General features: G+C 41.1%; 1 protein-coding gene across 1 annotated transcript in view; it reads right to left on the bottom strand.

Annotated features, from left to right (window-relative positions):
- Positions 1-753: 753 nt before the first annotated feature.
- RBM44 (RNA binding motif protein 44) overlaps positions 754-27,917 on the bottom strand; it is a 38,332-nt gene continuing 11,168 nt past the window's right edge. The window contains exons 3-15 of the mRNA XM_056108352.1: positions 22,354-23,945; positions 21,643-21,701; positions 19,983-20,159; positions 18,947-19,130; positions 18,828-18,850; positions 18,618-18,702; positions 14,633-14,744; positions 13,607-13,735; positions 10,099-10,178; positions 9,920-9,993; positions 2,690-2,975; positions 1,148-1,293; positions 754-877 (exon numbers count right to left, since the gene is read on the bottom strand). Of these exons, the coding sequence (XP_055964327.1) occupies positions 754-877; positions 1,148-1,293; positions 2,690-2,975; positions 9,920-9,993; positions 10,099-10,178; positions 13,607-13,735; positions 14,633-14,744; positions 18,618-18,702; positions 18,828-18,850; positions 18,947-19,130; positions 19,983-20,159; positions 21,643-21,701; positions 22,354-23,945 (3,071 nt within the window). The remainder of the gene's footprint in view (positions 878-1,147; positions 1,294-2,689; positions 2,976-9,919; positions 9,994-10,098; positions 10,179-13,606; positions 13,736-14,632; positions 14,745-18,617; positions 18,703-18,827; positions 18,851-18,946; positions 19,131-19,982; positions 20,160-21,642; positions 21,702-22,353; positions 23,946-27,917) is intronic.

Raw genomic sequence — 27,917 nt, 5'->3', positions numbered from 1 at the left:
AAAACATCTGAGCATAGTACAATTTAATGTCGAGTATCTGTTTTTGTTAAGTAGTATTTCTCTGAAAGATCACCATTTAGTAGAGAGCATTTCTCTAGTTTGGTCTACACTGGACCGTGCTTAGGGCTTGCTCAGGTGTCACTCCTGACGGGGCTCAGGGAACCATACTTGACACTGGGGATTGAACCCTGGTCAGTCATGTGCAAGGCAAATGCCTTTCCCATGGGCCTATCTCCGGAGCCTCATCTAAAAAAGGCAACTGGCTGGATGTTTCCAGTGCGCACAGAGCTTAGTGGCGTTTCCTTTCACAGACACTGTAGCTCGTGTCCTGCCGCTCAAGCAGCACACGAGGGGGCCCAAGTGAGGAAGAAACGCTTGTGGTCAACAGTGCAAGTGTTCCAGAGCAGACCCTTAGCTACCGCCGAAGTCCCCAGAGGAAAGAGCAGACCAACACCCTGACTGCAACACGACAGTCTCACACTCCTTTCCCTCCGCTACGCACTCGTGACTCCTGAGCTGCAGAATCTAAGAGCTAAGCTGTTCAAGCCGATCTGTCTGAGAGTTACTTGTTCACATTAGTAATAACTATTATAGGTTTCTTTTAGTTTTGTAACATTATTATTTCAATTTTAAAAAATACTTAAAATTAAAAAGCAAATTTAATGCCATTCTTTTTATCAGATGAAAAAAGTTTCAAATGACACAGTAGTATTAAAAAATAAAAGATGAAAGTTACCTGCACTCCTTTTATTCCTAACTGGAGGGAGAATTTTTCAAGACCGAGGAAGTCATTTCCACAATAGCATTAATGGATAAGCCATTTAGGAACCCTTTCCGGTTTGTTCGGACTTCTTGAAGCGCGTCTATAATATGGTCTCTATGCAAAGGAAGACATACGTGAGCTCTTGCCTTCTCCAAAGTGACACATTCTAAATGATGACTGTTACCGAACTGAACTACCTAAAATTTTCTGTTTCACACTCAGAGGTGCTCAGGGCACTGTACGGGTGCTGGGGCTCAAGCTGGGGTTGGTCGTGTGCCAGACAAGCAAGCGCACTGGGCACTGGACTCCTTCTCGGGCTCAGAACACAGCTGTCTTTTCACATGGACATTCCGCAACCAGCTAAAACAGAACTTCAGTCCGTACCTGCTCATCTGTGGGTGGAGCTCAGTCAGTCTATTCACAATCTTGGTAAAGCTGCGCAGGTTCAATGTATTTGGAGGGATGAGCTGGACTGGCACATCTGGCAACACTCTGGCAGATTCCAGCTGCTTACGATTCTTCTTGAGACCCTAATAAACATCGTAAAAGTTAAAAGAGATCAGTGACCATCACAGACAACACAGAGTATTCAATTAAAACGGGAAACTAAATCGCAAAAATCAAAAATCCTACAGCATTTATTCTGATTTAGGATTATTTCAAGTAGATTCAGTTGAGCAATGTTAAGGGGACGTAGGAAAAAACCTTCCAACCATGTTTTCTTATAGAAATCAAAGTAGATAAAGAGAAGAAGTAACCTTTATTTTTTGCTCAAAATGGAAAACTTACTTATTCATTATTTATTTCAAGCATTTAGTACAAAGGGGTTTTCCCTAGTCTTAGCTCCAAAATAACCCTAAATCGGATTCTGAATAGACATTAACAAGGTGAGTTAAAAATTTACACAGAAAAGAAGAGACTAGATTGGATAGAACAATCTTGAAAAAGTTAACTAATTTTCCACTAAGGGATTAAGATATTAAATGGAGACAGGATAGTGTTTGCAACAACGATGCTTGAATTTCTCATGCAAAAAACACAAACCATCTCAAATTTTATATTGCACATCAAGTAAAAATTACAAGTCTGTGTGGTTATGGATTATACAAAGATTCCTATGTACAACACTAGAAGCCCAATTAAAATAAAAAAGAATTGATTAGTGTGGAGTTCTTCGACTGATCTTCTCGGCCCTCTTCTTTATAGAACTTCTCAATTTCTTCTTCATCATAATTGGTTGTTGGTGCATAGAAAACAAAGACAGAAACTGCCAGTAGTGAGCCACATCTATTCAAGTGTAATCATCCAATTCAGGTTTTAGGCATTTGAATGAATCAATGCTCATGGCCAAGTTCGTGTTGACAAGAACACTGACACCACCACCCACACGGCAGAGCCGGGAAAGCTATCTGTGGCGTATTCGATATGCCAAAACCAGTAAATGGTTTATCTCACGAATATTAAGTAAAAAAAAAATTAAAAATCTCTGAGATGCATAGACATTTTGCTTAGCAGTGGAAAGGTGTGAGAGGGGCAATTTTATCATAAAGTGGTGTTTAAAATCTTAATGAACTTTAAGAATTGAAGTTTTAACAATTCTTAGATTAGCTGTGGCAGTGGGCGGGGGTGGGGTGGGGTGGGCGGGGAAACAATGATGAGGCTATCATTAACTATTTGCAAAGCAGTAATGTCCAAGAGACAGAAAAAGATGGCAGAGGCTGGCAAAAAGTCTTGCTGCAGTTAAGAGAGAAGTGAATTTCTTTGTAGATAGGAAGAAATCCATTTTCTCCCAGGAGTAACTGAAGTTGTGTAAACGCGGGGAGCTGTATAAACGTGGGTTAGGAAGGATCCAACGTTAGATGACGGATCAATGTGCTCATGTGATACGACAAAAAAAACCACTGAAGGCCTCATCCAGGCACTCACCTGCTCAAGAGGGAAGAGCTCACTGTCCTGCTCTGATCCCAGGCGCCGCGGTCTCGTTTTGGCCAATCGAGAAACAGAGGGGATGGGGTTTGTTTCTTTACCAGTGTTTTTTCCCAAATTATTCCCACTGACTCGATTTCCAGTTTTTGATGAAAGTGGCGATGTATAATCTCCAGGAGTTTTAACCAGTCGCACGTTCACCAATTTTCCATTGATTTCTGTCCCGTTCATTTCTTTCACAGCAGTCTTGGCATCACTGCTTTTCTGGAAAGTAAGAGATGCATACCTAAAATACAAAAACAGAAACCAAAAGAGTTTCTTTCGGTTGCTTCAAACTTAATTTCACAGCAATGGCAAATGTTTATCCTCCACAACTTTTATTTTTTCAATTGAATCACTGTGAGATAGGCCTTTACCAAGCTGTTTATGATTAGGTTTCAGTCGTAGAGTGTTCCAACATCATCCCTCCACCAGTGTACATTTCCCGGCACCAGTGTCCCGAGGTTCGCTCCATCACCCCTCAGCCTGGCCCTCGCTGGCACTTTTCATCTCTGTCTCCTTTTGGGTATTGTGGTTTGCAATACTGATATTGAAAGGTTATCAAGGACATTCCTTTACCTACTTTGAGCACTGAGTTCTTGTACATTCCCAGCTATTAGTCACACTGGTGTCTTCTCAACCTTACCTACCCTACACCCCACACACACTGATTCTAAGAACTGCCCAGTCTTCCTAGCCTGTTCTCCCTGGTCATGGACATTAGTCTTCTATTATACATATTTTATATGCCACAAGTAAAAGCAGTCGTTCTATGTCTGTCCCTCTCCTTCTGACTCATTTTACTCAACATGATAAGTCTCCGTATCAATCCATTTATAGAAAAATTTCATGACTCGCATTTTTCTTAACAGCTGAATATTCCATTGTGTAGATGTGCCCTAGTTTCTTTATCCATTCGTCTGTTCTCAGGCACTCGGGGTTGTTTCCAGATTCTGACTAAATAAACAGTAAGTAGTGCTGCAATGAACATAGGAGTGCAGATGGTGTTTCTGTGAGTTTTTGGGCCCCAGGGTATATTCCCAGAAGTGGTACTGCTGGCTCAAATAGGAGCTCAATTTCTAGTTTTTTGAGGAATATCCATATTGTTTTCCAAAAAGACTACACCAATCAGCATTCCATCAACAATGAAGAGAAGAGTCCCTTTCTCCCCACATCAGCGTCAGCACTGGTTGCTCTTCTTCTTTCGGATATGTGCCAGTCTCTCTGGTGTGAGATGATATCTCATTGTTGTTTTGATTTGCATATTGCTGGTGATAAGTGATTAAGAACTTATTTCATGTCTTTTGCCATTTGAATTTCTTCTCCAAAGAAGTTTCCGTTCCTTTCATTGTCCCATTTTCTGATGAAGTTAGATTTTTTTTTTGCAGAGTTCTATCAGTGCCTTGTATATCTTTGATTTAACCCCTTATCATAAGAGTATTGGGTGAATAATCTTTCCCATCCTGTAGGCTGTCTCTGTATCTTGGTCACTGTTTCTTTAGAGGTGTAGAAGTGTCTTAGTTTAGGGTAGTCCTATTTGTTTATCTTTACTTCCACTGGTTGGTCAGTGGCATTTTGTCTTTGAAGATACCTTTAGCTTCAATATCTGGAGGGTTCTGCCTACCTTTTCTTCAATGTACATATGGACTCTGTTCTGATGTTGAGGTCTTTAATCCATTTTGATCTGACTTTTGTGCATGGTGTCAAGAGGTCTGAGCTCATTTTTTTGCATGTAACTCGAGTTTTGACAGCATCACTCCATAGAGGCTTTCTTTGCTGCACTTGATATTTCTTGCTCCCTTATCAAAGATTAAATGAGCATATATTTGAGGGTGTGTATCAAGATATTCAACCCTATTACACGGGTCGGTGGGTCTTTATTCCAACACCATGCTGTTGTAATTATTACTGCTTTGTATTACAGTTTCAAGTTTGGGAAGGTGATGCCTCCCATCTTCCCCTATGCCCCACCACCAAAAATTGCATTAGCTATTCATGGGGGTTTATTGTCATATATGAATTTCAGGAGTGTTTGTAAAGTGTTTTTCAATTTCTTTGAAAAATATCGTGGGTATCCTTATAGGGATCTAACTGAATCTGTGTAATGCTTTGGGAATTGGGATTCTCCCAATCCATGACCAGGGGATGTGTTTCCATTTCCTGTCCTCTTTAATCTCTTGAAGTAGCATTTTGTAGTTTTCTTTTTACAGGTCCTTTACCTCCTAGTTGATTATGAGATACTTAATTTTTCTGAGGCATGTCTGTGAATGGGATTTTTTTCCATATCACTTCATTCTCTTTCATTATTTGCATATAGGAAAGCCATGGACTTTTGGGTACTGATTTTGTAGCCTGCCACTTTATTATACAAATCTATTGTTTCTAGGAGTTTATTGGTAGACTTTAGGGGTCTCTAAGTAAAGTATCATGTCACCTGTAAATAGTGAGAGCTTGACTTCTTCCTTTCCTATCTGGATGCCCTTAATATGTTTTTCCTCCCTAACTGCTACGGCAAGTACTTCCAGTACTATACTGAATAGAAGTGGTGAGTGTGGGTATCCTTGTCATGCCCATGATCTTAGAGGGAAGGGTTTTAGTTTTTCCTCATTGACAATATGCTTGCCGTGGGCTTGTGGTAGATATATTTGACTAGACTGAGGAAAATTCTTTCAATTCCCATTTTGCTAAGATTTTCATTATAAACAGGAGCTAGATCTTGTCAAATGCTTTCTCTGCATTTATTGATATGATCATATGGTTTTTATCTTTTACTGAAATTAATTTAACAGCAAATGTTAAATCATCCTTGCATTCTTGTGCATTTAGACCATTGACATTGAGAGATTGTTGTCATGGGGGTTTGTGCCATCTTTGTTGTGCTTGTAGACTTTGTCTTGTCTTATAGTAAGCCCCTTCAGTTCTTTTAAGGTTGGTTTTGAGTCTTTGAAGTTCTAGCTATTATCTATGAAGTAGTGTATTGTTCCTCTGAGTCTGAGTGAGAGTCTAATTGGATAAAATATTCTTGGTGAGGCGTTCATTTCATTGAGTTTTTCACTATATCCCACCACTATCTTTGGGCTTGGATGGTTTCATCTGATATGTCTACTGTAGATCTAAGGAATGCTCCCTCCTGCCTGGTTCCTGCTCCCCACAAGGGTTTCAACCCCAATCCCGCCATCCTCCTCCGGTCTGGGGACACAAGGCTTCAGGGCCGCCCCTGCCACACCCCACCCCACCCCCCGGGAGCCCCATTAATAGGAACCTTGCCCCGTGGCACCTCGGAAGTCTGTACTGACCCCAGAATGCCAGGTCAGGAAAATTCTGAGTCCTGTGCTTCTGGGGTTAGGGATTCTCTCCACCAGCCCTTTGACCCGCCCGATTGGTTCAGCCCTGGCAATTCAGAAAAAACACAAATGAATTTAAAGCATTCCTTATTTTTTTTAACTTAACATTTGCACGTTTCCTTAGTACTTTTCCAAATCTTGTCCTTCGCTCCACGCCCCACGCCCCACTTTGACAGATGGTACCAGCCCTCCCTGGATCCTTCATTGCACTTGGTTTCTAACTTGAGATTTACTTTCACTTGTTATTGGACTTAGCAGGTGCCACCAAAACAAAACAAAAAACAAGTATGACCGTTCCCCACCCCCCTTTCCCCTTTACCAGAAAGCTGAAAATAAATTTCTGAATTCTGTATCCTAAAAAAAAAAATAAAATAAAAAAAATTTCCTTCTTTGACCTTGCTGTTTGCAGTATCTCTAGCTATGGTATTTGTCATTCTGATTGTTATGTCTTAAAGTCTTAATAAGAGTCTCTTTTAGTTGGCACCCTTCAGGCTTCTTAGATCTGGATGCCTGCATTCTTCAGCTCTGGGGAAATTCTCAGCAATGATATCTTTTATTTTTTGCTTTTTGGGTCACACCCGGTGATGCACAGGGGTTACTCCTGGCTTTGCACTCAGGAATTACTCCTGGCAGTGCTCAGGAGACCACATGGGATGCTGGGAATTGAACCCAGGTCGACTGCGTCCAAGGCAAATGCCCTACCCACTGTACTATTGCTTCAGCCCCAGCAATGATATCTTTAACTGTTACTACCTCACTGGGGTTGCCACCCTGTCATTCCAGTACTGATAATTCTTAACCTTGTTCCTCTTGGATTCATTCCATATGTCTCTTACTCACCCTTGAGTTATTTTGAGGTCTTTTTCTATCTTCTGTAGTTGCCTGTATGCTTTCTGCAGTTCATCTTCAAGCTCACTGATTTTGTCTTCAGCTGTTGTCATTCTACCATTGAGGGCACTCACTGAGTTTTAGTTTCATCCAACGATTTTTTTTATTAGTGACACTTCAGTTTGTAGCTTTCTTATTTCTGCTCTCATTTCTTACTGTATCTTATTGGCTGTACATTCCACTGTCTCTTTCACATCCTTCTGTATTTTAATGGATGTCTGTTCCACTGTTTCTTTGAGCTCATTGGATATCCTCACCATTTCATCTCTGAATTCTTTATCAGCACTGTAGCACTGTCCTCCCGTTGTTCATCGATTTGCTCGAGTGGGCCCAGTAACATCTCCATTGTGAGACTTGTCATTACTGTGTTTGGCATATCAAATACGTCACGGGAAGCTTGCCAGGCTTTGCTGTGAGGGCGAGATACTCTCGGTAGCTTGCCGAGCTCTCCAAGAGGGGCAGAGAAACTGAACCCGGGTCAGTCGAGTACAAGGCAAACGCCCTACCCGCTGTGCTATTGCTCCAGAGAAACTGTATATGTGGGTATTCCCTGTTGAGGTTTCAGGGCTCTTTTCTTCATCTACTCCTTGTGGTGGGGATCTGCACTGTTTTCCCATTCTGCTGTAATAATATGGAGGTGGATTTCTCCAATTCACTATCAGTTCCCCCCTCTCACTGCCAGGGAGAAATCTGGATGAGCTTTGTTGATGGTGGTCTCCTCTTTCCCCTTCAAGGATATTACCTTCCTCTTTGGTGCTCCTGTGTGATTGACACGGGGCCCCTAGTGCAGCTTCAGGGTATGTGTTCTTTTAGATTAGGTTTGTACAGATTCTTGTGTTCACCATTAATTTGTCGAATTTTGGGAATATTTTGATTGAAATAGATTGGTGGACTATTGGCCTAATGTGGCTGGGGAAGCGAGGCTGCCCTCCTAAGAGTTAAGTAATGGAGGTTGAGATATGAGTCCAATGCACTATGAACGGGGAATTCAACTGGTGATGGTGTGAGCAGCAGCCTCCCTAGAGGCCACACCCCCTGCCACTGCTGTACCTATGGGGAGGGGCCCCATGTTGGTGTTGGTCCTGGGGTGCAGTTCTACTTCTGGTGTACTTCTGAAACTGCAGGAGTCCCCTACTGCCTAGGTGTTCACTTGGGCACTTTAGCCGAGGAGGGGTCTTCCAATTCACTGTCGCTGCTTGCTTGGCATGCTGCCCCAGAGCTCACAACTGTTCTTAAACGCTTATCACTGTCACTGTCGTTCTGTTGTTTATCGATTTGCTCGAGCAGGTCCAGTAATGTCTCCATTGTGACAACTGTGTTTGGCATATTGAGTACGTCACGGGGAGCTTGCCAGGCTTTGCTGTGTGGGCGAGATACTCTTGGTAGCTTGCCGGGCTCTCCAAGAGGGGCAGAGGAATCGAACTCGGGTCGGCCATGTTGGCTGCTTGCGAGGCAAACGCCCTACCCGCTGTGCTATCACTCCAGCCCTAAAGCTTAGATATGTACTTTTAAATCAGAAAGAGTATTTATTTGGGATAAGGATGGGAAGGAGGAAGTGACAAGATGGTTTCAGATTTCAGAGGCACATGCCTTGTACACTAAGTCTGCAGCATGCCTTGGCCCTTGAGCACCACAGGTGTACACCCAAGGGCTCTTTAACATCACTGGGCCCCATCAATGAATTGACTGGCTGGATTATTCTAATAATCACTTGGAGTGGTAACCCTGAGCACTGTTTGGAAAGTCCCCTCCCCCCAACAACAAAAATTATAAACTCTATTTTTATATTTCATGGGAAATATTGGTAAAATGGATCACTGTCACTGATACTCTTGGTAGCTTGCCGGGCTCTCCCCGAGAGGGGTGGAGGAATTGAACTTGGGTCAGCCAGGTTGGCTGTGTGCAAGGCAAATGCCCTACCCACTGTGCTATCGCTCCAGCCCAGGTAAAATGGATAATGTGAAATAATTGCATAGGTTCATAGCTTGGGACAAGTAGTTATCCATTCTAAAAAAAAACCTCTAATATACACGAACATAACCTACATATTTAGATCAAAAGTTTAAATTTAATATAACACGCAAAATTTAAAATAGTTTAGCAGTACATTAGTTCTGATGATCTTGTAGTGGAAAATATATAGACCAAAATAAATTAGAAAATCTCACCAAATAATCAAACCTGAGAGCAATTACAATTCTTCTCAAAGAACCAACCCTAGGTGGTCTAAATGGAACAAAATACAGGAAAATCTAAAGAGTTTTTTTTTTAAATTGTGACTACAAGTAAATTCTTTATAACTTCCTTTAAAAAATTTAACTATATTTTCTCGGGAGAAGCATGCTGAAAGTAGACTACAGACCAAACATGATTGCCACTCAATGCCTCTCGTGCGGACCACAGGACCCAAAAAGAGAAAGAGAGAACAAAAGGGAATGCCCTGCCACAGAGGCAGGGTGGGATGGGGAGGGATGGGGGGTGGGAAGGATACTGGGACCCGTGGTGGTGGAGGATGGGCACTGGTAGAGGGATGGGTACTTGATCATTGTATAACTGAAACCCGAGCACAAGAGTTTGTAAGTCTATAACTGTACCTCATGGTGTTTCATTAATTAAAAAATATAATAAAAATAAAAAAATTAACTATATTTTCTAAATTTCTGCACTGAATGAAATAGAGTATTAAATAATACTCTTTGGATTGCAATGCTGCTTTAATATAATGAAATGTATTTAAACATCTTATGAAACGAGGTCAAAGTAGAAAAACCCTGTAACTAAAATTCCATAAACTAAAAGGTATAAAGGAGGATCACAACAGCGCCCATTCATGAGTGACATGTATCTGCGGCTGTATCTCCCTCCACTAGGCTGGGGAATGGCCTCTGAGCTGTCTTCTCTGTGGCAGACACACAGCAGACACCAGTAATTGCACATTTGCTCAATATGGGAAACATACCTATAATCAGTAGAAGAATCGTAGATTGAAATTTCACCAACTTGGTATTTTTGGAAATGAGCCCTTAAATCAGCCTAAGAGAACAGAAAAAAAGTCTGTGAAAAGTAGAACAATAAGTAACCAGAACATGAGTAATGAACAGACTTGAAAATGATGCTATAATCTGAATCCTGGTATACCTCAGATACTGAAGGGCAGAGACCACCAACATGTATCAAGTAACCTTTATCTCTTCGTAAGGGTTCAACATCCTTCATTTCTGTTGAAAGAGAAACAGGATCTACAACAGAAGGTGACCCAATACTCAGCCAGTGTGTTTTAGAAAAATTGTTAACTACATCATTATTTTATGATCACAATGCATACTATACACTTATTCGCAAATATAAAGACAAAGCTTGTAGTTTCAAGATTTTGGGGGCTTAAATCTTAAAAAAAAAAAAAGAGGTCAGGACACAGGGAGATAATTCTAAGGAATGGAGCAAACACCTGGCATTGAAGAATTCCACACTGCATGCCCTTTCCCCACTGAGTACTAACAGGGAAGGTCCCGGTGACCCCAGCACTGTTGGAGCTTAGCTCACCAGAAATGGCTCTGGGGTGCCCTGAATACAGTTTTTGCTTTGCCCCCACAAGAGGCTGAGGTTGGACTGGTAGCTAAGAAATAAAACAACTTCTATGGCAGGGCTTTTGGGACTCTGTCTTTTGTAGCTCCCTTTCACTCAAGAAATGCAACAGTGGCAAAACGGACTCTAGAAACAGGTCTTGTTCATCATGGGACTCATCTTGAACTAATTTTCAGTTGTCACATGTTCAGGAATCAATTACTGTTGTCAAAGTTTTGTTACACCCACTTTCCATTTTGTCAAACCATGCAGGATCACAGCTTGTAACTGAAGAAGGTAGGATCTGGAGTAGTAAATCACAGCAGGAGTTACCATAACTAATGTAAGACAGGGAAGTTCAGAGATGCTGGACTCACACAGGACCTGCATTTGTCTCCCACCGCCCCACAACCCAGGTAAAACCTGCTAGGACCTTCTACACGAATCCCTTTGCTAGAGATGTATCCTACATTAATAAAATTTCCCAATGAAGTACAGTATTAGAAGTTTATCATAATGATGTTAGAAAAACTTAGAGGAGTTTGTATGTACAAATAACTTGATTTAGACAGAAAACCAAACACTTTTCTCAACAAAAAACTTCAAAATTTTTAAGATGGAATTTCCTGGTCTCTTTATTTTAGGGTCTCCACAAAACAGAACTGGGGCAACGGAGTCAGGAATCAATTTTTTGGTTTGTTCTTGCTTGGGGCCCATACTTCGCAGTGCTTAGGGCTTACTCCCAACACTGCTCAGGGATCACTCCTGGCAGGTCTGGAGAAACAATGATATGAGAGGGATGGAACCTAGGTCAGCTGTGTTCAAGGTCAAGCTCTCTAGCTGCTGTACTATTTTCCCGACCCCCACCAGGTGTTGCTGTTAAGCCAGGACATTAGGACAAGCCTCTGGGCGCTGCCCTGCAAGCAGGAGGCAGAACTGAGGCCCCACTTCGAATTAAATGGGCAAGCTAAACTTGTGAGTCCAATGACCTGGAGATGTTCAGCATGCTCTCATATGCCTGCCTGGTCATATATTATCTTGGCAGTACAAAGCAACAGTTTCCCCCTCTCTTACACATCCTTACTCTGGATTGACCTTCAAGTATCAGTATGAGATTTCTCTTTGCCCCAAGTGTAACCGACTACAAGAATGTGGGGGACAAAATCTGCAGAGCCCAAGTGTCCAGCTCTATTATCTTCCTCTGACGTTTTAAATCACTACAATATAGCTTTGACAACAACTGTGACAAGATAATGTATACTCTGATTGATGTTCTTTTGATGAATGCTTATTCTGTAACTGTTTTACTCTCGATAAGTCTTTCTCTGTAATGAAGTCATTAGGATGTAAGGTAAGGTAAAGGTAAAGGCCCTCCCGTTGATCGTCGATTTGCTCGAGCGGGCCCAGTAACGTCTCCATTGGAGACTTTGTTGTTACTGTGTCTGGCATATCGAATACTCTCGGTAGCTTGCCGGGCTCTCCGAGAGGGGCGGAGGAATCGAACTCGGGTCGGCCATGTTGGCCGCGTGTAAGGCGAACGCCCTACCGCTGTGCTATAAAAAACAGAATAAAAGAAGGTCTCTGGAAGTCACTCTTCGTCTTGAGCCAGATCGATGCCTTGGCCCTCCGTGCTCTCTACATTCCTCTCATGTGTCTTGTCTCTGCGCCTCCAATCAAAAGAATATTCACGCAACATCAGGGATCAAATTTACAGAGACAGTTCCAAGTGCACTTGGGCTATCTCTGAGCCCCTCCCGATCTGTTTTGAATAGAATCTAGTTTAAAGTAAAAAACTAAGCACTAAAATTGAGATTTTTTTCAGGTTATTATAAAAACCTATACCTTTTAGAGAATGCACAAAAAATAGTTATTGGCAGCTCTTATATTTTCATGAGATATGCTAAAATTAGTTTTTCATTATATAATATGGAACAGAACGCAGTGTCCAGCCCTGTTGGTCCCTGAGCATGGTTGGACCCAGGCACCGCCAGGAACACACCGCCTCCCCACAAACTGAAAACCCAACACTTAAATGAGTACTTGTGAAATGTTAGGCCATTTGACAGACTCATTAGGTTAGACCCATCACCTAAAACAGGCCCCAAGGGGAACACTGTTACCATTTCCACTTTCCAGATAAGAGTGCTCCAGTCCTAGAGGTTTAGGTCACAGATCTAGGAAGCTGTGGTGCTGCCATTCAGGAGACTCTCTTGTTCTGTAATACCTGCCCCTCATTAACTCACTTCACTCATCTTTCTAAGAATTCTGGTTTATAATTTACTGTACAGAGAAAATAGTGAAAGCAATTATTTAACTGTGTAATTGATTTTTCCCCCTAGGGTGAGAAGGGAGCAAGTTTCTTAAAGTATAGCAAACATGTATAGTGAACAAGAACCAGTAGTGTGTTCTAGTTACTGATTTTCACTAGTTCAACATAAAATATTGAATATTCCACGTGGAACTGAGGACAGACAGTAAAATCAACAGATACTGACCTCACTGAAGAGCTGTGGAAGACAGCCAGCATGTCAGTACATGTTGGGACAAGTTCAGAGGCAAAAATAATGCAGGGAAAGAAAGCAAGTAGTGAAAGTTATGCGTTCACACACAGAAGAATGGTAAAAGTTATTAGTAATGGTGATAACAGTGGGAGAGACTTCAGGTCATTCAAATTTTCGGGTCTCTAGCTAAAAAATCTTAAGCAGGGCCTAGAGTGATAGAATAGCAGATGGAGAGTCCGCCTTGCACATGGATTGATTCCCAGCACCCCATGTCCCTAGGTGTGACCCAAGCCCCAATTTTAAGAAGTACTGTTTGTACAAGCATCGTGAGAAACTTAAAACAACTGAAATTTGTAAAGAAAAAGAAACATCCACAGAAGCAAAAAGGCAAAAATAAGGAAGGCAGCATTTCCTTAGAAGCTAGAAGGTCAATAATCAGACACCAGGGTGAAAACACTTGTCAAAGAGACTCAATATTAAAGCCTCAAAAAGCAATTTTCACCTTTCCTGCCGCTACCCCAGAAAGTATGTTTTACAGCTGAGTTAGGTTAGGGATTCTTAATAAACTGGTAGGAACCCACCTTGTGTAACCTTAAGGTCCCCTTTGTCTTGTTCTGTTTGATTTTCTTGAATCGCTGAGAAGTCTGCTCCTGTGAGGTTCTCTCTAGCATCAAACCAACCTTCACCTAGTACTTTATCATTTTTACAGCCTGAGAAATTAAACATAAGTAACTAAGAATTATGTAGAAGGTTTAACCTGAGAAATTATCTTAAAAGATCCTGGGAATAAACAAGCATGATGACAATGACTCATTTTATGTAGCACTGTCCTCCCATTGTTCATCGATTTGCTTGAGCGGGCACCAGTTAACGTCTCCATTGTGAGACTTGTTGTTACTGTTTTTGGCATATCGAATATGTCATGGGGAGCTTGCCAGGCTCTGCTGTGCGGGTGGGATATTCTCGGTAGCTTGCCGGGCCTCAAGAGGGATAGAGGAATTGAACCCGGGTCAGCCACATGCAAGGCAAACACCCTACCCGCTGTGCTATCGCTCTGAAATAAATATTACTGAAACAGGAGAATCAAGTATATTCTGTAAAGGGATTTTTCACTGAACCCTGATAAAAGGTACTTTTCCACCAGCATATTCTGCACCTTAGTTTTCCTGACACTGACTTCTGATTTATCTTTTATGGAAGAGACTTACATATAGAGTAACAGAGTTTTTATAAAATGGGATTAAATAGTATTGTAACTTAAATTTTATTTAACACTGAATTAATGTTCTTCTTGGACTTATCATAACTTCTTTTCAAAGAGGACCAAAGTTTAAAAATATTCACACCAATTTACATTAGATTTACAAAGTGGACAGAAAAAATTTTTTTATATTTCGCTAAAGACAGAAAACATGAACCAGAAGAATTAACCTATTTTATTATTTACCATGATCAGCTCTATTAAGTAACCTTAGGAGAAGGACAAAATATTTAATAAGAATAACATAATTCAATTAAAAGTATTTAGATTTAATAAATGGGCCCCAGGGATATTTCAAACTATGTGCTTCTGGCAATGACAGAAGGTAAGATGTTTTCATACTGACCTTTATCGTCAAGTTTCAGCTGACTCAAGTCTACATCTACCTCGCCAGTTTTGAAATCATTGTTGGGTGATCCATTTTGTACAGCGTTACTACTGTCAGTTGCTACTGACATCTGAGGATGGAAACAGCAGAAACAAAGACAATGGTAACTAGGGGCTAACAGTTCTTGTGCTCTATGTGAAAGGCGCTCTTCAACTGATACCCTCACCGCAATGAAGATGACGTCAGACAAGCCGTTATTAACCTGCATTTATAGGGAAGCAAAAGTCATTTAAAGAATCTGTTGTTCTATGTCCATCATACACTTAGGTAGAACTGGAATATGAACCCTGTATATGAAGCAGATAGGGTCTGTACTTTAGGAAGAGTGAACACTCAACACTATAAGTATTTGCAATAATTTTGAGGTATATATATGATTTTTCTATTAACAGAAACAAATTTAATATTTGTTTATGCATACCTTGGTTTGTGAAAAGCAGTATTTTCTTGTATTACTCTTTACACATAAATTTATTTAAAAAGGAGATAATCATGTTCCTTATGATTACCCTCTACTAGAGGTAAGAAAGATCTGTTACTCCTAACTTACTAAAGGATTTTATACATTCACAAAAACAAATGAATGTTTAACTTGTGCTGAATGTTCGCTATCTGACGAAGTTCTCTTTTTAACATCCAAAAGCCTCTTATTACAATCTTTTACTTATTGATAGACACTGAAGCAGTATCGGTAGTAATATTTCCTTTCTTCTTTTTTGGGGCATTTCGAGCCACACCCAGCAGTGCTCAGAGCTTATTCCTGGCTCTATGCTCAGGGATCACTCCTGACTGTGCTTAGGAGACCACATGGAATGTAGAGATTGTACCTGGGTTGGTTGTATGCAACGCAAGTGCCCTAACTGCTGTACTACTGCTGAGACAGACCAGACTGAGACAGATACAGCCACTGCATCCAATACATCCTACTGATATGTTTGCCCACCCAGGGATGCCAACTGTAAGTTTCCAATAAAAAAGGGTGCGATGGGCATGTGCGCATGGGACTGGAGTATTTGGTGGCCGGGTGGCCTCCCCAATGGATGATAGGTGAGGGACAGGAGCAACAGATGGAGGAACCGGGCCCCAGGCTGGTCAGCAGTCATTTTCTCTCTCCTCCCTGGCGTCATTCAATCTCTCCCTTATGGTTGTAATTGTCGTTTTGGCCATAGTCCCAGTAGTCATCAGAGTTCCGTCATCCTAGTTTCCTCGCAGACCTCAAAGTCCTCTCCTTCGTTATATCTTCTTCCTCATCGAGGAGAGTCTCTGTCCTCTGCTTCCAGTCATCATCGTCATCTGGTTCTCCTTCCAGCCTGATTCTCAGTTTTCCTCGTCTTTAATGTCTTATCACTGACCTTCTCATCCTCAACATCTAGTCCTCAGCATCTAGTCCCCAATGTCTGTTCCCAGAGTCTAATTTCCAGTATCTTCAATAACGACTTCTTTCTTACCCTTTACAGCACAGTTATATAGAAACCATGAAGGATGGGGATGCAGAAGTGGCACTGAACATTACTGTACAACAAAGAGATGTAAAAGGTCTTTCATTCAGGAGATTAATTCAAGGACAAAATCTCAACTGAGGATTCAGCACTCCAGATTTCTAGGAGATCTGCCCAAGAGTGGGATTCCATACAGGGTGTACTGCTTTCTCCTTTCCTCCACTAGTAACCCACTTAAACAGTCGTAGTAAATTTGATTTTTATAATATTTCTAGCAATGTCATTTTACATGAACAAAGTAAGATGTATATTAAACTCAAAGGTTGGCTCTTCCTGGGAACATCTTGCTATATATTCCAGACCACAGTCCTCAGGCCAGCCTTTCCTAACTGTTGGAGTACACGGATCTTAGGTTTATCAGGTTGAACCTATCACAGTGCTTCCGAGTCACTCCCATTACTTTGTCTGTAACTACTTCTATGCTCTCTTGCCCAACCAATTCGTAAGGTCTCATCCTTCTTAGACACTGAAGCTGTACTGTAAGTTAATATTGCCTTTCTCCTCTCCTCATGTCTTTTGAATAGTTTACTTTAATGCAATGCTCTTTTTGTATAGATACAGGAAGACAATTAATTAATATGCTTTGTAACTTAGGATTTGATTGGCTTTGAATATTATTCACTCCTGGGCGTCTGCCTTCTCAACTGAAGCCTCAGTTGCCCTCACTTCCTAGCACCCCAAGGGCAGGGTCCCGACATGGGACTGGATGGAACCAGGGCAAGCCGGTAAGTTATGTGCTACCCTGGCATCGCGATGGGCCAGGCCAAGGTGCCACGGTTCTTAACTATAAGAGTTTGATCATAGGCAAATGATGTCATGATCCAAAAGTAACAACGAGACTAGGACCCTGCTGCTAGGAATAGGGAAGATATCTGGCCTGAGCACTGCAGTCTGAGATCGAGATGGCCCTAGGAGAGCAATTCTATAAGCGCAAAGTATTTCTTACTGTGTCCATACAAACTGATTAATATTATGTATGCTTATATGTTGGTTGGACAAGGAGAGGAGAAACATGTCCTAGAAACAGTTTTCCTGTGTGTCCTGACTAGCTTGGATTAGACTGAACTTTCTCCCCTTCAAACTGCCTTCAGTAAATAATTTCAGTATATTGAGGCAGTTTCCCTTATCTCACAGGAACCTAGCTGGCCTTAGGTATGCAGATCCCAGGTGCTAAGCCAGGCCTGATCTTTGGGATGTAGATGCCTGGCTCCAGGAGATGTAGATTCCAAGCTCTAGCAGACTGGTCTTTATTGTGCTAATCCAAGTGCTTGTAGCTTGTAAAAGGATTACTGGCCTGTGGATGTAAAGAAACAATGTATGGCTTGCCTCTATGTTCTTTCTGTAACTCCTTTTGATGATATCACTATATTGCGCCCTTTAGAGGTACTATGATCTATATAAGGGAGATTTCAGGGTTCTCTGGGGGACACATGCATCAGAGAACTTGGGAAGATGGGGTTGAGGACAGAAGCTGAGAGAACAAAGGTGCACGTGCTTGAGGATTCCTGAGGCCTCCATGACATACATCTCTTCCATGTAATAAACTGCTGCTAAGACCAGCTTGGTCTCGTTTCCTTCCTTCGCCTGACCATCACCATCGACCTCCGTGGAGTGGGGAAACGGCCTGACCGCTGGCCCTTTTATTTTTTGTGTGTTTACACACCTAACCCCAGAAGGGTCCTCATTCAGTTATTATTTTTTGGGTCATGACAGAGTTTGTCCATGATCGTGCTCTTAACTTACAGTTAAGTATTATGGTGCCTGGCCTGGTCCATTTTGATGCCAGGGTAACTCACAACTTGTTCTGGGTCCATCCAGTCCCTTGTCAGGACCCTATACTTGGAAGGATAGGAACTAAGGGCAACTGAGGCTTAAGTCAAGTAAATATGGGTACCCACGAGTAAATATTATTTTGTAGTCAATTAACTCCCATGTTACATCCATGTTACACCACATAGCATTAACTGTCTTCCTGTGTCTAAACAAAAAGGGATATTGCTAAATAAATCATGTAAATGACATGAAGAGGAAAGCAATGTAGGATTATTAGTGCTTGATGGAATTGGGTGTGCCTCAGTTGCACTGTTGTGGGAGTGGCCAATGTTATCTAACACAGATCCCTTCTTATTATTTATTTGGTTTTTTTGGGTCACACCCGGTGATGCACAGGGGTTACTCCTGGCTCATGCACTCAGGAATTACTCCTGCCGATGCTTGGGGGACCAGATGGGATGCTGGGAATCGAACCCGGGTCGGCTGTGTGCAAGGCAAATGCCCTATCTGCCATGCTATCACTCCAGCCCCACAGGTCCCTTCTAATCAGTCTTATTCCTTAAAAAGTAGGATAAGCTGAGGGAGAAGGATGAGAAGCCTTCTGAAAATTATCAATTTACTTTGCTTGAATTACAAAATTAAAGATACAGACTAACCTTTAAAAGTCTCACCTTAGAGAATGTCTCTTTTAGGTTTGATGATATATCAACATCATTTGTGCTTTGATGATCAAGTTCAGAATCTGGTCCTAAAAAGCTAACCAAGAGAAACATTTCATTAAATAATTGATCAATGTTCTGAATAAGGACAAAAACAGAAAACTTAAATGCTTTACACAATTTTTAAGATCTAGTGAATTCTAACTAGGTGAAAAAACTTACACAGGTGTGTCTTCTTTCATTAGCTGGAAGAGAAAAAAAAAAGGGGAGAAACATGTTCTATTTTAAAATGTTTTCTGTCCAGATGAAGTAAAAACCTTATTTCTGAAGCAACTACATACCATGGAGGCAAAACAAGAGAAGGCAGCCAGTAATTTTGTCTCGAGTGCCAATGGGGGCAGTGCCTCCAGGGGAACACCACCCTTGATTTTCTCTTTCAGACTTGTATACCGGTCCTTTAGGTCTCCTGAAACAGACAGCAGTGCTGCTCCTACTTCCTTTTTAGTAGAATTATTCAATAAATCCCTGTTCAAAGTTCACAAAATAAATTATTTAGAACCAGGTGAGTCATTCCAACACTTAATAATATGTAATATTTAACAATATTATATACTCAGTCCTACATATTTTTAATAATTTTTCTATCAAAAATTTAGTAAGATAAAACCAATCAGAAGACGTGTTTTCTAGAGGCAGTTAAAGCAACCCTTTATATGTAACACAGAAACAGCTCCGCAGAATGTCAAGCAATACCCTTCCCCTTCATCTGTATTAAAAAAGAACATGACATCTACCTTCTGAAATTCCTGTGGCAATGCTGGGGATCAAACCCGGGCCTCAGCACTAAGCATGTGCTCTGAGTCCCAGTCCAGTCTTCCAAAAGTAACATTTCAATCATCAGCCCAACATGCTCTGCTGGTGTTCATGGGATTAAAGCACACTACATAGTTTTGTTTCTTTGGGGATACACTTCTAGCTCTGCTCGAGGATATTTCTGGGCTCACGGACACACACTCCCCAGCAGTATTGGTTGGGTACCACGGGATGCCAATGATGGAACCCAGGCCTCCTGCATGTAAAGCATGTACTCCAATCTCCTAGACATCTCTTTGGCACCAAACCACCACTTTTGTTTTATGGGGCCACATCCTGGAGGTGCACAGACCACCAAATGAGGTGCCAAGGATAAAGCTAGGTTTGGCTGACCACATGGCAAGTGCCTAAACTCCTGTACTAGGACACAATTTTTAAAGTCAAATCACAAAACCCAGTACAATCTACCCCTAACTTGCCCCATCATAAACGAAAACCAAAGAAATTTTCTAGAACAAAAATCTAGTTATAAATGACTAAAACAGATAGAAAACCAATAATCACATATTTAATACTTTCCTGTTTTGCATTACAAGTTGGTAAATATCACTACAATGGTGATGGCACATTTGGTAGTGAACATTTAACAGGTGTAATTCTGCTGTAACGGCTCTCTGCATTATTTTCTGACAGCATTTTGAAGTCAAATCCTCTTCCATCTCATGAGCAAGTTCAAACTCCCTTTAAAGTAAAAGACTGCATTAGACAACATTCCATTCTGGACTAATGATATGCCTTAAATTTTTTAAAAATTTCCCTGCAGGTTTAAATCAATTTCGAGTAAAGCTGGAAGGCTGTAGAAACACACAGTGGTTTCAGAAGACAAGGGTGTTGAGTCACACCTAAACAAATAATTTCTAAATGCCAAAGAAGTGAAACATTCTCAAATTCATACTTTCCTTTTCAGAAAAAGAATTTCAATGTAAAGTATTGACTTTATCCAAAACCAATAGATTTTCAAACCATGTGTTATTCTTTAAATAAAAAAGCAGACCTGATTTGTAGTTTTCCTAATAATAGTCATTACCATAGCAACCTTTTGTGTTTTTATGTCAAAAAGCCTCAAGTTACTCATGTTTTGCTGAGAATTAATAGTCTTGATTAGTCATTCCTTCTTGCTATTAGCTGTCATTTCTAGCTCTTCTCAATACTTTTCTCTCTCTGGAAACTTATATTCAACTTTATAGGACTGACTACTGGATTAAACCCATTAGAAAAACTAAGAAATGATCTCAGAGTGTAAAAGCAAATTTTTCTTCTCAGAATTCCCTATCTGTGCTCTGGCATTCTGCTGCTATATGAATTATAAGAGCATTTAATAATTTGAAATAAAACATTCAGTTAAAACAAATATTAAAATATCCAGTGAAAATAGTTATTTTACTCTTCAAATATATGAAAACATTTTCTGAGTAAGTTATTTTGTTTTAACCTTTATAGGAATCAAATGAAAGAAAAGGAAGCAATACCTCAGCATGTATCTGAGTTGAATAAAAATGCCATAAACTTCTCCGGAATTACTTGGGTTGAAATTTCAGTAAGTGAATTTTTTTTTCTTTTTGGGTCACACCGGCAAGGCACAGGAGTTTCTCCTGGCTCTGCACTCAGGAATTACTGCTGATGGTGCTCAGGGGACCATATGGGATGCTGGGAATCGAACCTGGAGTCAGGCACATGCAAGACTAACACCCTACCCGCTGTGCTATCACTCCAGCCCCAGTAAGTGAAAATCTTTATTACACTGTCCTAATAATTCTGTGTTGTTTTGGGGCACCTGGCAATGCTCAGGGGCTATTTCTGGGGGTGCTTGGGGGACCATATAGGATACTGGGGATTGAACCCATACCCTACCTTCTGTACTAGCTTTCTGGCCACTGTCCTAATAATAATTTGAAGTCAAATGGTTGAAGCAGGTGATCTCTTAAAATCCCCTTTAACTGCTGTTTATTGTTTGGGGGAGGGCGCTCAAGGGTCACTCCTGCTGGTGCTTGGGGACCATATATAGTGCCAGGGATCAAGCATGTGTAAGGCATGAGCCTTAATCGCAAATATCTCATTAATAACTGTTATTCAGAGTAGTTAAGTACACTATATGAAAACCAAATTATTACTTTGTAGCCTCCCCCGCCCCATGTATATCTTCAAACTCATACATTTAACTTACCCCTCGGGATGTTTCTTTAAATCTGTGTGATCACAAGCTTGTCTTAATTCTAGTGACGTCTGAAAATATAATTTAAAAACAAATTAGAGACATCAGGTAAACAAATGAACAAAATTAAAAATTAATAAACATTTGGACTATAAGACCAACTAGTCGCTACCAGAAGGGAAGGGGTAAAGACTGGCAAGGTGATTCTTGGTATAAATTTGGAGAAAATGAAAACATGTTGATTTTCAATCTCATACACCTGAAATTTACAGGTTAGGGAAGTATTTTGTGTTTTTAGATCTCTGCATCTGCATCTCTGGTGTATGTAGAATCCATTTAAAAGAAAAATACGGCAAACACATGCTGCACCTGGATTTCCACACTGTAAAGCCTTTTGTTTTGGGGCCACAAGAAGTGCTGAGGAGCACCCTGAGAGTGTTTGGGGACCCTGGAGTGCTGGGACTGCACTCAAAGCATGTGTTCCAGTCCTTGGACTCATCTCCCCAGGCCCAAAATCCAACTTCAAAAGGATTTTTTGGGAACAGTCACCCCCAAAGAATAGGGCTGGTACAATCTGTTCATCTTTCCCCTTCACTGAACACTTTCTCCTCAAAGCCCCAAGAACCCCAGATAACTTTAGTAAATGAAAACATTCATAGTAGGGTAAGGATAGTACATCTTAACAGTCAAAACAGAAGCTTATTATTAATCATATAGGTTTACCTTATTAAGGAAATTTCCACTATGTTTCAAGCTGTCAACTGAGAGGGATTTTCCTAATGAGCCCCTTGTCATCGGCATCTGGGAATCTTCGTTGTCTTGACTGCAAGACCAGTCTGTATTACAAGCCACACTTCTTTGCATCTCATGTTGCCATTCACCAGGCCGTTTCTTATCCGTCATTGTTATCTCCGTGTTGCTTGATGTAGATACCACAGAAGATCTTGTACTAGTTGCCCTGCTAGTTGTGAAGCAAGCCCTAAAGTCCGTAGTAACATCTACCATCTGGGTAACTGTGAGCATATCCCTTTTCGCATCTGTCACGGACTCAGGGCATTTCCCACCCACACTGTGGAAGCAGGCTTTCTTGCTGGTACTGCCATTGCCAACTCCTAGGGAATTCTCTTCTACTGCCTCATTATTTACCGCTGGAATCTTTGGTCGAGTAGCAGAAAAGTCTAAGGTTTGGCTAGGCTTGTTTTGCAGACTTTTATAGGGTAAACATCCATAGGCAGCTAATAGTGGTTCATCAAAAAGAGAGGCCCAGGAAGTCTGGCCACCTCTATAGGGATGTGGCAATGTCTTGAATGCTTTGCCCTGTGCAAGTGTGCTAGGGTTTCCACAGTGCTGCATTATTCTGTTATTAACAACTGCACTGCCACAAGAATCTTTACTTTCAGGTATTTGAGATTTGGCTGTACCAGTATGAATTTTTGTTTTTAAGGTCTTTTCAGGCTTCAAGAAACCACTTTTAGATTGAGATTCCTGTTTTTCGAGAGGACTACATTTCAGTAAACATTCATCAAATATTGTGTGGTACATTAAGCTCTTCTCTTTTTCCTTGCCTTTTTCATGCTTTGATTCAGGACTTTCTTTTGACATAACAGAATCCTGGGATGTGGAGACATGAGCTGAGCCTTCTTGTTCACAAGCCTCAATGGAATCTAAAGAGATACGAGAACTACTTTCAAATTTAGCATGTGTATCTTCTGGATTGTTAGCACTTTTAATAGCAGAACCTAAATTTCTTAACTCAACAGCTTCCGGATTAGCTGTTTTTGCCTGGTGGAAAGATGAATGGTCACTTCTATATTCTTGTTCTTCTGCACTGTGATATTCCTGTTGAGAATCTTCATCTATATCACAGTTTGGCAAATCTTCAGCAGGTTTTTTACGATCACTTGAAATGTTGTAGACTTCTTCCAAGTCAAAACTCTTAATACCGTGCTGTCCCAAAATATCCAAAAGATATTTCTCTCGTCTCTTCATTTCAGACTCTATTTCTGCATTTAGCTGATTAATACGTTCATTATTTTGTTCTGTCCTTGAATAAAGTATAGAATATGTTTCATTCAAGAAAGCATAATCAAGACTGTCTTCAAATGCACATGACTGTGAGTGAGCACTTCCCGTGTTATCTGGACTCACGGTAAAAGATGGCTCTCCCAAATCTTTTGGGTCAATTCTGTTGAGGTTTTTGTTATTAGCTCTCTGTTCTGCTGCCATGGAATCCCAGTCATCAAGAAAATTCATTTTGGCCTCAATACAATGACTGGAAGATAATAAATTTTCTTTCTTAGTATTAGAAGGTTCATCTGATTTAAATGAGAAAAGGAGAAAATGTTAACATCATCATTCTGGAATCTAGACACTAAGAAAAACCTCAGACACACTCTGGCCCACACTCTTCCCAGAGTATAAACAAAAGCTTTTAATTGTGTCTGATATCCACTACTGCGAACTCAACTGTGTTCTGCTCAAAATGTGTATGTTGAAGCCCTAACTTCCAATGTGGCAGTAATTACAGACGGGGCTATTAGAGATGATCAGGAATAGATCAGTGACCCCAAATTTGTGTTCTTTTCAGAAAAAAAGAAATAACTCAGATGAGTGGGTAAAGTACATCCACACAATGAAATAACACAGCCATTATAAATGAAATCATGAAATTTGCCATACACTGATATACACATGGAATATCATGATGAGTGAAATAAGTCAGACGAACAAAAACAAAAAAAAATGCAGTGCTTTCCTCAAGCAAGGAAAAAGAAACAGAATGATCATTCATTTGCAAAATATAAAGAAACACAAAGGAAAATAATACTCGGAGACAATAGAAATGAAGGCCATCAGGACTGGTCCTTAGCTTGCCACAATGTGAGGAGGGCAGTTAGCTCAGAGAGGGGGCCACCATGACAATGATAGTGCGAAGTGATCATCTGGACAAGAACTGGGTGCTGAAAGGAGGTAAAGTGATATGCATGATATCCCTTCAGTAACAGTATTTTTTTTCCTGCTTTTTGGGTCACCCCCGGCAAAGCACAGGGGCTACTCCTGGCTCATGCACTCAGGAATTATTCCTGGCAGTGCTTGGGGGACCATATGGGATGCTGGGAATCGAACCCAGTGCAAGACCATACCCACTGTGCTATCGCTCCAGCCTCCTTCAGTAACAGTACTGCAAGCCACAGTACCTAAAAAGGAAAGAAGTAGAATGTAAAATGTCTGCTATAGAGCAGGCTGGGGAGCAGGAGGGAGACTGGGCTCACTGGTGGAAGGTAGTGGACACTGGTAAAGAGACAAGCGCCTGAATACTGTACAACTGAAATTCAATCATGGACAACTTTGTACTTTTCTTGTGATGATTCAATAAATTTTTAAAAAGGAAGCAAAACAACAACGGGGCCAGACGATAGTGTGGCGGGTAGGGCATTTGCCTTGCAATCCATGGCATCCCATGTGGCCCCCCCAAGCACCGCCAGGAGTGATTCCTTAGTGCAGAGCCAGAAGTAACCCCTGAGCATCGCTGGTTGTGACCCAAAAAGCAAAACAACAATAACAACAACAATGCAGTGCCTTCCTTAAGCAAGCAAACAGAAAGCACCCCAACTACAACACCCTCCCTCTGATGTCCCAGCATCCCCACTTTGGAAAGACTTGGCTAGATGAAGTCTTGAAGGTGAGGCCCTTAGGATGGCCAACCCTAGGACTCAGGCCAGTGGAAATCCACCTTTCCTAACCCACCTTTGCCCAGCACTGGCCCTGCTCTCCAGATCCCTCGGCAGACCTTCAGAAGGCCCTCCCTAGGACCCCTGCAAACAGGAACTGCCACATTTCTCCTGTCCCAGGTTGGGAACACTGCTCCTATGCCCAGTACAGAGCATGTGGGCCTCATTCATCCCCAAAACAACACAACTGTCTTTTTTACCACATGCTATCTCCCTCCTTGTCTTTCATGGGGATCACACTTTGGATTCTTACACTGAATTCACTCTGGAGTGGCCTGGCTGCCCCCAACCATATCATACTAATATTAACCTATCCTAGACTCCATAATCTATTCCCACAAAAACTAACAAAAGCAGTCATGGTGGTAAGAAATTGCAGAGCCCTCAATTATAGCCTGAGAAAGGCAGGCAGATGACACTGGAGGCCTTCCTGAAACCCTGGTGTGAAGCCAGTGACAACAAAATTGGTTGGGGTAGCCTGCACAGGGAAGGAAGAGGGAACATTCTTCTGAATCCCTCAGAGAGCTGCCTAGTGGGGGACTGGGGATACAGGTGGTGAACTGCAAAGGCTCTCTACAGACTGCAATACACACGCAATGGGGAAGCAATGGGAAACACCACTAAGCTGACAGAGCGAAGAAGCAACCTGAAGAGTCTATTAAGCAAAACTCAAAGAAACAATGGTACAGGCACAGAAAGCATGAGGTCAGACATGAGGAAACCACAACCAGAAGCGACAGAACTAAAGAACTTGGTAGGTGAAATAAGAAATGCAATGCAAATATCTGGGCAGCAGAGTGACAACAGCTGAGATAAAATCAGTGAGCTTGAACATGGAATGCAGGAAAGTTCTGGAAAATAACAGAAGATGAAAAAAGTCTCAAAGTAAACGAACAGCATACGAGAGAATTAGGCATAAGTTCAAGAAGAACAACTTAAGAATTTCTGAATTCCCTGAGGAACAGGAAGGCAATTCTGATGAAGAATCATTGATGAGTCAAATAAATCAGTGCTGAGAAGTTCTCAGAGTTGAGGAGTGTCGCACACAGCTTCAAGAGGCCCAAAGGGTCCCATTTAGAGACATAAAAAAAGCACTCCAAGACACAAGATAGCTAGAACTATGAAAGCCAAAGAGACAGAATAGTAGAAGCAGCAAGAGCTAAGAAGAAAATTATACCCAAAAGAGCTTCTTTAAGATTCACAGTAGATTTAACCAGTGAGACCCCAAGAGCCAGAAGAAAACGGTGATACAGTAAAACAACAACAAAAGTCCCAACTCAATGATACGAACAGGTCACCAGCTAGATACTCTAACAAGCTACATTATCTTTCAGACTTGAATGACACAGAGCTCCCCAGAAGATAACTGCTCAGGAACTTCATAGCCTTGCAATCAACATAGTAAGAAGCTTTGGGGGGGCTTCTTTAATAAGACAACTTCACACTCATAACTCCTACATAATGATGGCAAAAATTACTTTATGACAATAATACTTCTCAATGTCAGTAGCCTAATTGCACCAATCAAGAAAAACAGTGTATGGAGGCAACTGAAACCAACTTTCTGCTGACTATAAAACACTCCTTTAAACAGTCATGGCAAATACAGGCTCAAAGCCAAAAGCCAGAAAATAATATATCAAGCAAGTAACTCCTTTAAGAAAGTCAGGGTGGCAAGACTTAGGCAATACCGTCTTCAAGTTAAAAAAAATTTAGGAGAGGGATAGTCATTTCTTAATGGCCAAGGAATAAATATCATGAAGAACTCTCTCCCAAACATTTATGCTAATAAGGAATCACCAAAAGATTCAAAACTACTAACAGACTTGAAGGGAGATACTGACAGCAAGGCAATGAAAACTTCGACACCACTTTATCATCCCTAGACAGACCAACTAGACTAAAACTCTACAGACTTCTGAAGGAAGAAATGAAAGAGATGAGATGAGCAGACAGACGCTCAGGTATATGGACAATTCAACTTTGATAAAAGAACAAAAATATGAAACGGAGCAAGGAACTTCAACCAGTAGTGCTGGAAAACTGGTATGTAACATTCAAAAAAATGAATCCACACCCCTAACATATGCACTAAAGACAAATCAAAATGAATTTACAATCTCACTATCAGAAACTTTCATGACATTAAATCTAGAGGTAACTTCAATCATTCAATAACACTGGATGAAAAAATGGAAGCGAAGATAAACAAATGAGACTACATCCAATTAAGAAGCCAAAGGAAGTAAGGACCCAGAATAAAAAAACAGCCCCCACACCAGGAGTAAACACTTGCCCACCACTCATCTAATCAAGGGTTGATATTCAAGATATATAATGCACCTTGTAGAACTTAACAAGCGAACCACAACCAACCCCACCCAACACTGAGGAGGGGGAGGAGATAGGAACAGAAATTTACTCAGACAACACAGATGGTCAAAACGTATATGAAAAATGCTCTCCATCACTTATTATCAAGGAGATACTAATCGAAACAATGAGATATCTCACACTAATGAGACTAGCACACATCACAAAAAAAACCGAAAACAA

Source organism: Sorex fumeus, unplaced genomic scaffold (genome assembly GCF_029834395.1).
Source record: "Sorex fumeus unplaced genomic scaffold, SorFum_2.1 ptg000207l, whole genome shotgun sequence".
Lineage (NCBI taxonomy): Eukaryota > Metazoa > Chordata > Mammalia > Eulipotyphla > Soricidae > Sorex > Sorex fumeus.
Note: the sequence above shows the minus strand (reverse complement) of the source record. Positions and strands in the feature narration are given on the sequence as shown.